The sequence below is a fragment of the Cynoglossus semilaevis genome, chromosome 18, assembly GCF_000523025.1.
Source record: "Cynoglossus semilaevis isolate Cse_v1.0 chromosome 18, Cse_v1.0, whole genome shotgun sequence".
Classification (NCBI taxonomy): domain Eukaryota; kingdom Metazoa; phylum Chordata; class Actinopteri; order Pleuronectiformes; family Cynoglossidae; genus Cynoglossus; species Cynoglossus semilaevis.
Genome location: NC_024324.1, coordinates 11,044,909 through 11,060,679, shown reverse-complemented (window position 1 = coordinate 11,060,679; position 15,771 = coordinate 11,044,909). Strand labels below are relative to the sequence as shown.

The 15,771-nt window shown below is 38.1% G+C and overlaps 3 protein-coding genes and 1 non-coding gene across 7 annotated transcripts; all 4 read right to left on the bottom strand.

The window, feature by feature from the left end:
• Positions 1-17: 17 nt before the first annotated feature.
• Positions 18-3,957, bottom strand: si:ch211-199g17.9 (synaptonemal complex central element protein 1). 2 transcript variants are annotated; one of them, XM_017041220.2, is made up of 10 exons: positions 3,800-3,957; positions 3,384-3,428; positions 3,250-3,312; positions 1,865-1,939; positions 1,582-1,629; positions 1,358-1,412; positions 816-905; positions 664-727; positions 499-565; positions 18-405 (listed from the first exon to the last, which is right to left on the bottom strand). In XM_017041220.2, the coding sequence occupies exons 2-10, from the start codon at positions 3,418-3,420 to the stop codon at positions 320-322; spliced, it is 585 nt and encodes a 194-aa protein (XP_016896709.1). In that variant the 5' UTR covers positions 3,421-3,428; positions 3,800-3,957; the 3' UTR covers positions 18-319. The 2 variants fall into 2 exon arrangements, with proteins under 2 accessions (XP_016896709.1, XP_016896710.1); XM_017041221.2 differs by having other exon boundaries at positions 18-402.
• Positions 2,274-2,406, bottom strand: LOC112488568 (U8 small nucleolar RNA). The gene has a single exon (XR_003052786.1). It is a non-coding gene; the product is annotated as a U8 small nucleolar RNA (small nucleolar RNA).
• Positions 3,958-4,093: 136 nt separating the features above from the next.
• Positions 4,094-8,488, bottom strand: LOC103394432 (protein lifeguard 1-like). 3 transcript variants are annotated; one of them, XM_017041355.2, is made up of 8 exons: positions 8,210-8,488; positions 7,814-8,110; positions 7,350-7,489; positions 7,043-7,243; positions 6,302-6,466; positions 5,616-5,744; positions 5,366-5,509; positions 4,094-5,105 (listed from the first exon to the last, which is right to left on the bottom strand). In XM_017041355.2, the coding sequence occupies exons 2-8, from the start codon at positions 8,097-8,099 to the stop codon at positions 4,956-4,958; spliced, it is 1,215 nt and encodes a 404-aa protein (XP_016896844.1). In that variant the 5' UTR covers positions 8,100-8,110; positions 8,210-8,488; the 3' UTR covers positions 4,094-4,955. The 3 variants fall into 3 exon arrangements, with proteins under 3 accessions (XP_016896844.1, XP_008329961.1, XP_016896845.1); XM_008331739.3 differs by having other exon boundaries at positions 6,302-6,409; XM_017041356.2 differs by lacking the exon at positions 6,302-6,466.
• A 148-nt stretch (positions 8,489-8,636) lies between these two features.
• On the bottom strand, positions 8,637-15,279 carry grinaa (glutamate receptor, ionotropic, N-methyl D-aspartate-associated protein 1a (glutamate binding)). Its single transcript, XM_008331736.3, has 7 exons — positions 15,128-15,279; positions 12,011-12,371; positions 11,742-11,857; positions 11,451-11,651; positions 10,911-11,039; positions 10,611-10,754; positions 8,637-10,336 (listed from the first exon to the last, which is right to left on the bottom strand). The coding sequence occupies exons 2-7, from the start codon at positions 12,333-12,335 to the stop codon at positions 10,187-10,189; spliced, it is 1,065 nt and encodes a 354-aa protein (XP_008329958.1). The 5' UTR covers positions 12,336-12,371; positions 15,128-15,279; the 3' UTR covers positions 8,637-10,186.
• Between the last annotated feature and the right edge of the window lie 492 nt (positions 15,280-15,771).

Sequence of the window (15,771 nt, the reverse complement as noted above, 5' to 3'; positions counted from 1 at the left end):
AATGATAAACATTCTACTACTCAGTATCACTTCTCCCACAATACCCTGACAGTAACATGTAAGAACAATTTCATTGACTCATTAGATTTGTGCACAAATCAGAATTGAACTGAGTCACAGACTTAGTGAACACACTGCTGAACAACTGAAATGAATGCAGTGAACACACAGAACAGGCTGCCATGAATAAAAGATCATCCACGTCTAGTATAACTTTGACGTAGCAGCTACATGTTCCAAATGCTACCTGCAGACAATAATGTGGAATTCTAACCTTTAATTCTCCTCCTGGACCATCATTTGTGTAGATTTACTGCTGCTAAGGCCCGATGCCCACCTGCTTCTGTGTCCTAGTGTCTTGTAGCTCCTCGTCAAGTTGGGACAGCTGGGCCAACTTCATCTCTTCTAGAAGAATCACAGAGAAAGACTACAGTGCTGCCAAACATTAAGGAAAGCTGCATGTCTTTTGTGAATATCCTGTAACAAATTGTTTCATACCGGCAGATTCCAGCTGAACTTTTCTGCTCTCAGTTGTCTTGATCTCATCGGGCAGCCTTTCTGGAGTCTAAAAATGGAACCACAGAAAACAACAATTTTCTCCCTCCTTTACGTTAATGATTACATTCTACCAATTGAAATACAATTCAAAGCTAACAAATTTACAAAAATGGAGCGCAGATTTTTATGTTGCTCTATCAGTAGATGAAGCTGCTGTTCAAACTTCAACCTGCAAAGAAAAAATGAATCATTTGAAACAATGTTTAATAATTTTACTGCTAAATAATCAAGTAATTGTTCAACTTTGGTTTGGTTACCTTTGCTTCCTGTGTTTAAGTTTATATTCCTGAATTTCACACTTGTACTGCTCCATCAGTCCCTCACTTTGCTTACTGTTCTTCAGCTGTCTAAAACACAGCACACATAAACATCAAACAATCTGTCTAATACAATAATGTCAAAGAAGTTAAAACATAAAAATGAATTCAATGCAGACATCTCAGAAATGCATGTCAGTAAAGAGATGATGAGGAAATGTTAACCAGAGAAAATTTACAGACACAGTGAAGGAGGACATGAACGCGTTTAGGTCAATGGTTGTGGAGGTAAAAAGGTGAGATGGTCACTTTTCGAGCCTGAACAAAACTTAAAACTAGAAAAATAGTTTGGTTTTTTTCATACTGTGTACAACACCACAGTTTACATTAGGATCAACAATCCGGAATGCTACCAATGCTTGACGATCTACCGCCACCCAGTGGTACAATTTAGCAACACAAATCAAGGTCCCACGACGGAGAAATTTATATCGTTAACCACGTGTTTGTGTTGCGTTCACATACAGGAAAAAGGAGCTCACCGTACACAGTCCTGCTCAGATTCATCAAACTGGAACTGCAGTTTATTGCAAAGTTCTAGAAAGAAAAGTTGAGTCATAAATAAACAAGCTAATTATGAATGTATTTCAAGGAAATATTGGAGTGGTATTTCTAGGGGAAAATGCAGTTTTATTAGGCATGAAGTCATTGAAGGTATTAATATTGAAGAGTAATGATATTAATGCATTTTGTTTGGTGTCAGTACCTTCTTTGTCCTTATGGACTCTTTCCAATTGGTAGGCTTCTGTTTGTACTGTAAAAACAGAAAAAAGTCTACTTATGTACATATATACCAAATTAAAGAGTTGCTCTTGTACTTAGGTAGTAAGCATAAATAGGTGGCCCAACATCAACTATTATTAAAGTATAAGACAGGCCTGACCTCAAAAGTAAATAATACAAAGTAGGTTACTTCCTAGTCCACTTCCTAAAGTTGCCAGGTGACATATATTTAAATGATTATGTCGAATAATGACATTGTTTCTTACACTTTTGCAGCTCTATCTGCAGGGAGTCCCTGACAGATTTGATCTGATCACTTTCTTCCTCCAGAACTTCTTTACCTTGAATAAAACAGAAGGCAACTTTAACACAAAATAGTATTTTTTAAAACATCTTAATTATATATAGTAATTAGGACACTGAAGGGAAACATTTGTAAATACAGGTTAGGGATTCAGTTATCTTTAAGTTATCCCCTGTATTAAATTTTAAGGTTTTTAATTAATGGCATGTAAAACAACCTTGTTTTAAATCTACTTAGTTATACTGTTCATCTCGGGTATGGAAAGGTTGAACACAAATTTACACCATATCAAATGTATTAAAACTGCACAACGGATATGTGTAAAACACATGATCCTTCTACTATAATCACTTTAATTCATTAACAACTTGGTCAGAATGGTCTCTACGGGGTGTTGCTGTTCCCCATAGAGCGGAGATAATAATCATATCTCATAGTGCTCCATTCATCATGTTCTGCAACTCCCCGGAAGGAGTAACAGGTAAGGATGTACCTCACTGAAGATACTTAACTGCCGGGTCGAGATCATATATATATATTACAGACAACTATCTCACTCACGGTCCAAACATTTTTGCCATACAATTAAACTTCAGTACACTGACTTTAATGTTATTTTGCTTCAGCTTTGTTTGAGCTCGCTAAGGGTAGGTTTTTGTTGTATATGACGTTATTTCAGGTTAACTTAAAACAAAACCCGTGTTCATTGGTGTAGCGTCAGCAAAACCTGCATTGTTATTGGTCGACGTTGCTTAACTTTAGAATTACATTTTTGCTCTGCCAATGGAGTGCTCAAAACGCGTAGTTTTAACAGACAATAGTTAATACCATTACAACATCTGGCGCTTAATCAGAGTTATACATTTCAAATAGTTTTTAACGATAAATTTTAAGTGGGGTCAACTTCTTAGTACCGGAAGTACTTGTGAGGCTCTACAGAGAACAACCAAAACGACAAGATACGTATCGTCCACCACCTCTCTGCTAAATAAGTTTTAAATAATCGCGCATCGAACGCAAGTTGTGGTTATGTAATTGATGCTAAGTTTTTTAATTACATATTCTACGACATAATGCCTAAAGGGATTCATATGACAACAAAAACGTGTGGCAAGTGCATTGGATACGGGGGCGGATACACGCTGTAGATCATTATTTCAACTTCGTATGTACCCGTTAAAATTTCTGACGTAAAAAACAGCTTTCCGGTAACAGTAGTTGTAGTTTTGGCCAACTTCACATTACGTTCAAAGAGCAAAACATTAAAATAAAGTTATAGATTATTTACAAATAACGTCTATCTTAAATTTTACTTACGGGCTGTTCATTTTGTCAAGTTAACTTTACCTTGCTGGAGGATTCTTAATTTAGCTACAGCCTGGTCAACTTTTGGCTCCGATGTTTGTAAATCTGCAGATCACAAAATATATAAATGTGACATTTGAAACCTTTTAACCTTAAGTGCATTATAATACATTTACCTTTCTTGAGGGGTGTAGCATTAAATATGTCCTCCATGTTAAATCCTGTTAGAAAAAACACCAATTACCCGACATTACTTTCCTAAAGCTATTCATGCCATTTAAACTAAGCTAAATTAAACTTAGCTAAACAACTATTTACAAGTTATTACAAACTTATTTTAACGTATGCTGTTAAACTGCTTTTAAGAGAACAAAATGATCAGTTTAAGTTAAGGCGACTTTTAAAAGAAAATTAGTTCAAACCGTTATCACCTGTCATGTTAAAATTGTTAGGCTAATGCTAACAGAAGGACCCCATTGGCAAATTTATTTGATAAGATATTTGCCCATTTTTAGTTAATGGCCAAAATTATTCTAATACTTACTGTTTCATTAACTAAAAGGGTTTCACATGTTGGTTTGCTCAAGCTTACCTCGTAGAAGTAGTTTTTTCCCTGCTTTTACGCGGTAACATCAGTTCCTATATATTCAGTGAGACAGAAATGACGTGAACACATTTGGCGCCTTTCGAAAGACCTTTTTAGTATGCACTACAGCGCCAGATTAGTTTGAATATTGTTGTTCCTTAAAAAATGTTTTATACAATTTTATAATTATATAAATTATTTTTATATAATGAGGATTCGTTATATTTAACCATACAAGAAACAACCATTTGTAAAAGTAAAGCAGAAAAGGCTGTGCAAATATAAATAAAAGGCATTTATTGTGTCCGAACACTTAATTTGTAGTTGAGTACAGTAACTTTGGTTTTAAGTAATTGTTTTTACCTTGAGTACTCTTTCATACCTCTCCACAGCAATGTAAAACTAAAGCTTACATTATCTGATTTAAATTCCTATGAAGCTTGGTACAACGGTGTTCAGATTATCCAGAGTTTTTTTTTTTTAACACTATTTGTAAGGAATGTCTAATAAAACACTAAATGCACTATAAAATAAAGAGTGTTCTTTTACACAATATTGTTAATTTCCAGTAGCATGGAACAAACCCCCTCTGTAATATTGAAATTTGACCTTAAATGTTTTGTGACCATTTGCTTTAGTGCCACTTGAGAAATAATGGCTTATTTCTTTTGTGTGTGTGCAAAATACCTAGCTTGACATTTGTAGAACAAAGATATCAACTCACATTATTTCAAAAGTGGTTGCTAATGACATGACTATTAAGTCTCAAGGAATAAGAAATAAGAGCCATTATAAACATATAAACAATAGAATAAAAAAAATAAAAATACAGATTAGGTTAAAGTTAGCCCTATGAAAGTGAAGGCAATTATAACATATCCTAAAAGGACACTGGGATCAATCACTGTCATTATTTATTGTTTTTGATTCCCTCTTTGTCATGCTGAGTGACCTCACATCAGCAGCATAATTAGACAAAATGAGGATTTGTAGAAAGACAAACATCATTTAAATCTAGACTGCACATAAATCACAACCTGCACAACTTATTATTATAAACTCTTTGAGAAAATAAAGAGTCAAGCGCTGTAGAATAAATAAAAAAAAAAACAGAATAAAAACCATTGAGCTTAAAGTACTTGAAGTACTTTCAAATGCAGTCTTATTCCCTGGTTTGTCCAGTTAACATCAGGATGGAGAGGAAGATGTTGATGATGTCTGTGTAAAGGTTCAGGGCAGCAAAAACATACTCCTCTGGACTCATGGACAGTTTCTTGTTACAGAGGAGACGCTGAGTGTCCACAGCCAAAAACTGCGACAAAGGAACAAGAGTGGTTTAAATAACAACAATCGATCAAGGGGATTGTCATTGTTAGAGTGGATGTTAACTATAAAGCCAAATAGTTCTGGTAGTTAAGGGCATTCACCACCTAGCAGAAACCTGTCTGTATGTCTATAACTGCTGAACGCCAACAGCAACGTTTAATTATACTCTGTTACCAGTATAGTTATTATTAGAAATATACTATTGAATTCTCATTTGTTTTTGCAAACTATTAATGATACACATACACAGGTGAAGAGCAGAGCTGCCAGCGTGGAGTAGATAATGTACAGGTACTTGTCTCTCATGAAGAAGCAGAGGATTAGGAAAAGGAGCAGCACCACCATGCACACGAACAGCACACCATACCAGGAAGTGAAGTCCAGCTTGGTCTGTAGAATGAACATTTTATAAACAGAGACTTGACATGGTGCATTCTAAGAGTTACAACTAAAACAACCAAAGATAAACCAAAATGTTTCCTCCACGCACACTGACCTGGAGTGAGAAGAGGATTACAGTGAAGCAGACCACCACAGTGATGCCCACCGCAAAGATGACAATCTCTGTGTCATAATAGCTTGCGATCATCCCCACCATGTAGGAGAGGCTAAGTGTCAGAATGAGCTGTAAGACAATGTATAGAATCATTGTGCCTTAATAAAGTGCCACTGTCATGTATGTCAGGATGTCTGCAGTCAGTAGAGAGCTTAAAATGTTCTATTTAGGGTTACAACATTGCACCTTGCAGCAGATGGCGCCCTAAGCTACCGTCTTAGTGACATATACCAAGTGTAAATGTGGTGCTGAAACTTGTATGTTGGCACAAAAGGTGTGTTTTCACTGCAGGGGGCAGGGACCAGATGTAAGGACAGGGCCTTTTTTAAACCCCAAAATGTCCTGCTGTTAAGGTAGAACATTCAGAGACAGGCAGCACTACAGAAGCACTTCAGAAGAAGTTGTTGACAAAAGGTTTTCAAATTGTTCAGACTGACGTGGCTGGTGCACACCCTGAAAATCCATCCATCAGACAATTTTCATCCTGTCTGTGGTGAACCACTTCCTCGAATGTGTTATTGAGCTCTCATTTTGTCCCCAAGGACAAGTGGTTTTTTTTCTTCTTTTTGAAGAAGTATTGAGACTAGCATAGTAAGTATTGAGACAGCTTAGGATTTATAATGAACCTGTTGCAGTAGTGCACTGTTGATCACGTGGTATAGGTTTCTCTGTGTTTGGACCGGTCTGGACTGGCCTGGCCTTCCCTGTGTCGTATCATTGACAGAATAGTCCTCCTGAAAAAAGCCCAACTTCAACACCTCGCTGTGGACTGGATCACACACGTCTGAGGACTACATTCACTGATGTCAGTAACACAGATGGGTTAGATGATGTCTAAAGTATACCAAAAATAAATACAAATTTCCACACAGTCAGATTTCTGGTAGATATGCTAGATTCTGTTAGAAAAACAGGAAGTTTGGGGACGAGGTTAAATGTTCACTTTATTTACTATAGGTATTAATGTGAGGATTTGTTTGTCCTATGTACTCGTGACCTGTTGCCCCCTGCAGTGGTTGAACATTAATGAATTGATGGATGAAACCTAAGGGCAGTGGTGGCTTAGTGGTTAAGGAAGAGGACTTGGGTCTGAAAGGCTCCTGGTTCAAGTCCACAAGCTGCCAAGTTACCACTGAGGTGCACTGGGAATGGCACTGTCCCCACACACTGCTCCTCGGGTGCTTATAAGCTGCCCACTGTTCACGTTGGTGATGGGTTAAAAAACAGTCACAATGACAATCTTTCTTCTTCTTACTCATAGTAACATACAATACGGCATTATTCTGCTTAGAAATGAAACAACCTCATACAATTGATCTGATCTAATCTACAGTTTTTTTTAAAATGTTGAACTGAAGAGGTCTTACCAGTGCAATCAGATTCCAGGGGTGTTTGCGACGAAATTCCCCACAGCAGCTGAGGAGGATCAGTGGGACAAAAAAGAATGCATAAGACAGAAAGTACGTCCACGGATGTTCCCTTACAAAGGTCTTGGCCTCATCGTAAAAAGTGAAGAAGGCAACAGAAGCAAAAGTGACCAGAAGCTGCATTGTGAGAATCACGAAGACCTGAAGAAAAAACACACATAGGAGTTGTGAAAAAATGTTTCTGACACACGTCTTCCACAATTGTCATTAGAACTGATGAATTATTTTATCATAGGGCAGGACCTACTTTTCTGATAAAGGCCTGTCTGACAGCTACATCTTCAAACACAACACAGAAGCCCTCTTCAGTGATCGGTTGGCAATGTTTGTAGTTGTACTGAGATGAATGACCATCACCATAATATCCAGATCTGCCAGAAGGTCCTCCTTTAAAATGTAAGGAGATTAACAAAAACAAAATTCATTGAAACATTTTTCAATGCATTTTTCCATTGTATTCAGTAGTCAAGATTGTTTTTATTGAGCTAGCATTGTATTGTAAGGTGGTTCCACCGTGTAGCAGTTAGCATGCCTGCCTTGAAAGCAGAGGGTCATGGGTTTGATTCCCAGAGGAACACCATATCCCTAGGAGTGGCAGCCTGATAGATAGCATAAGGGACTCAACTATTATTATTATTATTATTGTTGACCTACTATAGCTAAGCCACCACGTGTTTCCAAACACAAATGAGTTATAAATCAACCACTCACCAGTGGGGTCTCCACGAAACTCTGTCCTAGTTGGTCCTTGGTGAAAGGGCGCCTGATAGTAAGTTGCTTGTGGGTGGAGCATCTGTGGGTAATGCATGTGGGGGCAAGGACCAGGGGCAAAACCTGGGCCTGCATGAGGGAATCCTGGCTGCCTGTAGCCAGCTGTTGGTTGGTAGCATTGGAGAGGGACATAAGTTGGCTGAGGGCAATCACAGACGACGTTCTGGGGTGGGTTGGTCCCACGAGGAGCATGGGGGTCACTCTGGGTCATGGTGTGGGATAGCATGTATAGTCTATCTATCAAAACAATAAATACAAAAAATAATTAAATAAAGAATAGGAAACACTTTTCAACAAATTATATTGTTGTTCAAATACAACAAAGGAAAAGGAAACGTGGAGGATTGGGACTGTGTGGGTCAGTGGTGTGCAGAATGTTTTACTATTTACTACTATTTTTCAGAAGGTTTTTGATGATTGTTTGTCTTAATTATAATGACATCTGATTTTAACTGTTAAACTACTGGCCATGTTCTTTGTTCCTTTGAAGTTGCATAAATGGAGTAATGAAACACCAGATAAAAGTAGCTGATGAGGTAAGCTCAGATAGTGTCTGGAAGACGTTGCAGATAACATTTAGAATGAGTTGTCACATCAAAGTCACATCACATTTTAAAATTTGAGGTCTGTGGATAATGATCACACTCAAAGGACAAACACTGAAAAAGGGGGGATTTCATCCTGTCTGACAAATAAACTCAGTTCCATATATTTTAATCCATCTTGGATGAATACAAAACGAAACACCACGGATGCACAGGTGTGATGTTCCACTTTGATTTAATTCAAATATACAATGCAAACCAACTCATGAAGCCCAATATTTACTTCATCTATACGCATCAAATCACTGCAGACTTTTATATACACACCCATGTAAGTTAGATACAACACAAAAGTTTAAAAGAACGAAGAGGGGAGTCAACAAGTGTAGTTAGAATAGGGTACAGTGTGCACCACCAGCACATGCAACAGAAAAATCATGCAAGAGGTGGAAACCCAAAATGATCAAAAGAAGTTACCATTTCATCAATAAAATAAATGTAATGTATTTGTGTGCAGTAGTGTTTTTGCTTTCAGTGCATATTATTTCCTTCTTCCTACTGCACTAATGCAATACACTGTAACCTTGAGGAATAGGAATCTGTAGATTTCAGCAGTTTTTCTCTCTATTTAACAACAGTGTATAGCCATTCTAAATCAGCCCTGCTTTCTACGTCAAGCATACATTTTTATACAGCATTCTTCCTCAGTTACCACACAAAAGTGTGACATTCAGGAGAACGTATGACAGATCAAGGGGCTCAGTGTTAAACAACAAAACCAGAACTCCTCCTTCACTCATGGTTTCTGGATCCTTCATTTTGACCACTTTTAAAATTCTCACCTTGTGTCAAAAATAATAACTAAAACACTTAAATACCACTCCACAGTTAACAATGAACAAGAGAAAACTGGTGTCAAGAAAAATCAAAGAAAACACAACATGTACACGAAAAGGGTTAAAAAAAATCATACAAATGATGACAAATAAATACTAATATATCGTTTGTAAATGTTAATCTGCATTAACATCTTGTCATTTACATTCAACAATGATCTCAATTCTTATGCCATTATAAGGTTTTACCTACCATAATGGGTCAGTAAAGGTCTGATATTCAGGTTAAAACATCAGTAGTATTGAACACAAGAGGTCGACATCATACACAGGAATACACAGAATTATTTACAGCTGTGATGACCAAGCAATTGAACAAATATCACTCTGACAGCTGTGGAGAACACTGGTCCACCTTCAGCCGGCTCTCAGTGCGGTCATGCAATTAGTTTACACCAGTGTGTTGAAAAAGGAAAATGGAAACAAACTGAAGGGGGCAACATTTCTTCCTTCTTCTAGAAAATGTTTTGCATCAGTATTAAGACCTCCTTGCATAAGCCCTGCTTTATCTTTGCAGCAGAACAAGGCGTTCATGGAATATGTGTTGCGTAGAATGTATTTATACTATATGTGCCATGCCAAACTGTGTGTTTTTTGGTAAGTGAGGGAGTTAATAGAGGCATCAGATAGTGATGATCAAGCAGAGTCAGACTTACAGAAAAGATACATCATTGCCTTCTGTATTTCTGGGCATGATGATTGACATGAATGAGTAGTGGTTTTTCTTAGCTGCATCTCCTCAACCGACTGTAAAGGTGACAATGGTGAGAAAGTAAAAGAGTCAGAGGTAAAAATGGGCATGTTAGTAACTACTTTTAATGACAGAGAGAGTTCTCTGCTGCTGAGATGTTGTCTTCAGGGCGTCAACAGCCCTATTCGCGGGAGCGTCCCACTATAGCCAGGATGTAGAGAAAGATGTTGATAATGTCAGTATAGAGGTTGAGAGCAGCAAAGACGTACTCCTCTGGACTCAGGGCCAGCTTCTTGTTACCAAGAAGAAGCTGAGTGTCAACAGCCAAAAACTGCAGAGAAAAGAAGAACAGCTGAATGATAGATTGCCGTAGGAAAAAAAAGTTAAGGCTAAGTAATCTTTTGGATGAAAAACAACTAATTATATACTTATTATATTGTATACTGTACTGTATAATACTTCAGGATATTATTAGCTATTTGGCTGATTTTCTTTTTTTGCAAATGTTTTAGTTCAGTAGTAGTAGATCAGATAACAGGTTTCAGCCACAAATTAATTCTGACAAAAGCAGTGTCATGCTTCGACACAACAAGTGTGAAACGTACGCAGGTGAAGAGCAGAGCCCCCAGTGAGGCATAGACGATGTGCAAGATCCTGTGACGGATGAAGATGCAGAGAATGGAGAAGAGCAACAGCACAATCAGGCACACGAACAGCACCCCCCGACAGGAAGTGAAGTCATACTTGCTCTGTGGGAAAAAAAAAAAAAAAACAGTCTCAAAATTATACCAAAAACATTATCAGTCAATGACTGGCTGAATCTAATTACTTAGTTTGATTCACTCAATTTTGTCCTTTTCTGCATCAAGTGTCTGGACACCCATTGTTAAATGTCATGTTCTGACCTGGAGAGAGAACAGGACCACGGTGAAACAGACCACTGCGGTGATGCCCACAGCTATGATGACCGTCTCCGTGTCATAGAAGCTGGCGATCATTCCCACCATGTAGGAGAGGCTCAGTGTCAGGATGGACTGGAAAACAGAAGAAAATCAAATTCACTTATTTCATGTCACACTTCCAACATCTCTCTTAAAATATCTAATATCAAACTGTACATTTAATGGGTTTTAAATATGCAGTTTGAAAAGCCATTCAAGTCCAGAGACCGCTTACACTGATTTAATCCAGCAGGGGGCACTATCTCTACAGCTAAACCTTTTACACAGCACAGAATTTGCTTTGGTGCACAGACCGAGGATGCACTAATTTAATTTAAACAATTTGGTCCCACCCGTGTATTCTGTACCTTTAATTTCTCTGTAGATTAAATCTGAAGCCTATACAGATAAGATTTGTAAATTCCAAGCACATGACGAACTTAGGATCCCTGAAGACAGCAGCTTTTGTTTTCTTTTCTGTTTGCCAGTAGAAAATAGTCCTACCAGTGCCACCAGATTCCAGGGGTGCTTGCGACGGAAGTCTCCACAGCAGCTGAGGACGATTAGTGACACAAAGAAGATTGCATAGGACACGTAGTATGTCCACGGGTTGTATCGCACAAAGGTCTTGGCTTCATCCACGAAGGTGAAGACAGCAACAAAAGCAAAGGTCACCATGAGCTGCACTGTGAGAACCATGAAGACCTGGAGGGAACCAGACATAGAGTTTAAACGGGGTTGGACAGCTACACAATCACATGGACCAATTTAACCAATTCAAAGTTAAGGATGTACTTTTCTGATGAAGGCTCGTCGAATAGACTTGTCTTCAAAGCCTGAGTTGGTGAACTCATCATTGTCGTAGTAAGATGGAGGCACATCTCCATGGTAACCAGGGCTGTCAGCGGGTCCTGGTGAACAAACAGATCCATAATCAAAAATTCAATAAGTCAAGTCCTTGGGGTCCTACAGACAGTAAGTGTCACAGTTATCTTTGAATCATTTCTTATTCAGCTGTGTGAAACCAGGAACAGGAACATGATTGACTAGAGAGTCTGACTCACCAGTGGGTTCCCCAGGAAAGCCTGGTTGTTGGGGTCCATGATGATAGGGTCCCTGTGGGTAGGGTCCTTGTGGGTAGGGTCCTTGTGGGTAGGGTCCTTGTGGGTAGGGTCCCTGTGGGTAAGGCATTTGGGGGTAAGGACCAGGGCCAAAACCCAGGCCTGCCTGAGGGAATCCTGGTTGTCCGCCCGGTGGATAAGGTCCACCCGGGGCCTGGTTGTAGTTGGGTGGAGGCATACCAAAACCAGGCTGAGGCTGACCATAGACATCATTATGGAGTGGGTTGGTCTCACCCATACCAGGGTATCCACTCTTGTCGTGGGACATGATGAGGAAGTGATACAAGTCCGCTTTAAAAACAACCTGTGAAGAGATTAGAACCAGAGTTATTCATAAATATTGAAGTCCGATACACACAAAATTTGAACTCAAGTTCTTTAGATTAGAACTTATTACTAAATCTTATTATTATTTAGAATATGTTAATTAGCATTCAACTTGTTAGCCAGACGGCTCAAAAATGATCCCTTAAAGTGGGAGAACTCCAGATTTATTATTTTTATTTCATCTTCAGAATACAAGACGGCTTCAGCTTCACTAGAGTCACTAGAAAACTATTTTTAAAAAATCATGAAAATTACCTGGCCATGTTTCTTTAGTAAAAAAAAACTACCTACAGTCATACTAGCATAATGGTGATGTCACCACACCTAGAAATGACCATCCAGATCAAACCACACTGGCCTCAGTTATCACAACAGGATACAGTAATTATTGCAGGAGGCAAAACTCTCACTCCAACACTGCTGTCTTGTTAAAGACAACTGTTTGCGCAACAATTTCCAAACTGTTCTACCCCAGAGTCTCTTATTATTTTAATAATACTTACTTTAATTATGTGAGGCAAACTTTCAAATCATGTGATCCCCTCCCTGTCCATGTGAAACATGTAGGATAACAACTAAGCCTGAATGGATTCATCATCCATGTTAGGAATAGACATAAGGTTTTAAATCATAATGTAATGGTCACAAGATCACCAAGAACTAATCCATTTATCATTCCGGGATTTGTTTACAATGTGCATTGTCAGGCTTGGTTTTATGAACAAAGAACTTTACGTTAATGCGGTTAATTAATTGATAACTCATCAAAGTGTGGATAACAGTATTACAGCACACATGATGAGTTCATTGTGATCAGACCTTACAGAAATCCCACAAGCAGTTGTTGTAACTTGTTGAATTGAATGAAAAGTTACAACTAAAAGTAGTTTTATAGTATGAGCAAAAATAAAAGGGATCAGGCTGCTCAGTGAGGGGAGCCATGAGGAGTCACCTTCTCTGATAATCATAATATTTCAAATGCACAAGATCAAATCCTCTTTGAGAAAACCCTCTAATGCTGCAGTTAACACCAGTGTCACTCAATCTCTCCTGGGTTCTCATGGCTATAGCTGGAGGAATTAGGGTAAAGGCAGGGATTCAGGAGGCTATCCAGACTGCTACGTTAACACAATTTGGATCACACAATACTCATGCTACATGGACGCCTGGGCAACAACAGGAAATGGGCACAGAATAAGAGTGACAGTCATACAATAAAGTGGGGTTCTGCACAGAAGTCTTCATGTTACAGTATGTAGCATCTAAAGAACTCAACATGAGTCAGTTTAGGCCTTTGACAATAAACTGAATGAACTTAACTTGGTTTAAGTTCAAGTGTCTTTGTCATGCTGTCAGATAACATCTTAAGTTCTGTTTCGAAAAGAGACCAACAGGCAGATAAAACCCTGCTGTGTGGCTGTCAGCTTCCCTGCCAGCCAATGCAGCAATAAGGCAAGATACTGTCATCATGCCAGGCCCTGTCAGCAGCAGCTTTTGTTTAGTCTAACCTGAAGTAACTTCACCTGGTGACATAAAAAGATATATAGAAAAGCAAGGCCCAAAAAGTAGAAAAAAGTGAATTATGCAGACAAAAGAAACAATTATAATATATGGTGTAAGTAGTAATTTAGTATTACAGAGATGTCTTTTCCCTTCTTTTCATGATGGGATATTTTCTCAAGACTATTGGCCATAACCCACAGCAGACTCTAATTTCCACACTGGACGTTTTTACTGTATGATACAGAACTAGAAAAAGGGAACTTGGCACTGACAGGAGCACAGACAACAGTAATGCAACCACTGACCACATATAGATTAATAATTGGACTGTGTGTTTCCATTTGTGTTTTTCTGGTGTAATTTACCACATATATAATGAATTAAATTTTATTAAATTAAACAACAGTAGAAAGGTTTGGGTAATTGCAAAAACAATGGTCTCAAATTTGCTAAGCATTGACACAGTAAAAATCATGTTGGCTTCATTTACTGATTCGTATTGGTAATGTAAGTAATAAAAACAACAATAATAACAAGATAACATTAATTGTGGTTGTTTTATCCAATGTTTACAGTAAGTAGATGTTAAAACATCATGTTAAGACATCAATTTATATTTAATTACCTAATAATATTATCAAAATATCAATTGACAAGAGAGCTAAAGGAGTGACAAAGGATATGTTTACAGGCCTAAAAATCCAAAATAGAAACTTGAACCACATAAGAACAACTCAGCATCACTTTCATCCTTCCGCCAGCAGAGGGCGCATCTCTGGTAGGCCCCAGCAGCGCAGACATGCGACACTGACATCATCTCTCATTGAACATTTACCAATATTCCCTCTTAAATGTCAGCAACGACATTGCACAGTGATATTGCAACAACGTCCCTGATAAGCAACTCGAGATAGCTAACGTTGTTTTTTTGTGTGTTCCGTAGACGATGACCACACGTCGCGTTCCCACTTTCCGAGCTGTCAGCGCTTTGTGGTATACATTTAATAATTATAACCACCTATATTAACATTATGTGTTAATTTCCATCGTGCCAGTATTTTGTTGTTTGTTTATTTACTTGGCACTTGCAAAAGGCGACGCAGCCAACGGTAGCGGTGGCTGCACCATAATAAATAAAACGCCGACAACAAATGACGAAAGCATGCAACGGTAAAACGCACGCTTACTCGACGAAATGTCCCACAATATACACTTCACAAAAAAACCTACTTTTTAGTGTGTCCCTCCTTCTTTTTCGTCCTCTCCTCCTACTCCTTCGGGAGACCCTAAAACTGATCCAACTGAGATCTGTATACTGAGATGATTCAGTCAATGACGACGCACGACGTGGTCAGGTGACGTGAGCTTCCGGTGGACAGGCGACAGAATATTAAATTGGTGACGCAGTAATATTTTCGACAACGTTTTTTTTAATGAGCGAGTTGGGGGGGGGTTATTTAGATACTAAAAAAGTGAACCGCAACAACAAAATGTTCCAGAAAGATAACGAGCTCGCCATGTGCGATAATGTTGACCATTGCTGCTACAGTGTTATGAAAAATTAATTCATCAGCGACTAATTGACTACTTGCGCCAATTTACCTGCCCTTTTATAATAAGTTTTTATATGAATTTTTTTAAAACATTGCTGTACGGTAAACTAAATTTCCTCTATATTAAATATTAAAAATTAATAATAAATAAACAAAAACAAAGTGCAAGTTGAGATTGTTGTAATTTTGTTTGTATGTTACCTTTTCTATTTTAATTTGTCAAATGTTCCACATATTTATTTATCTGTATCTATTGATGTGATATGTAGCTAATCATGTCTTGAATATTTGTGTGTTTAGGTACATGATAAAAAGAAAGCC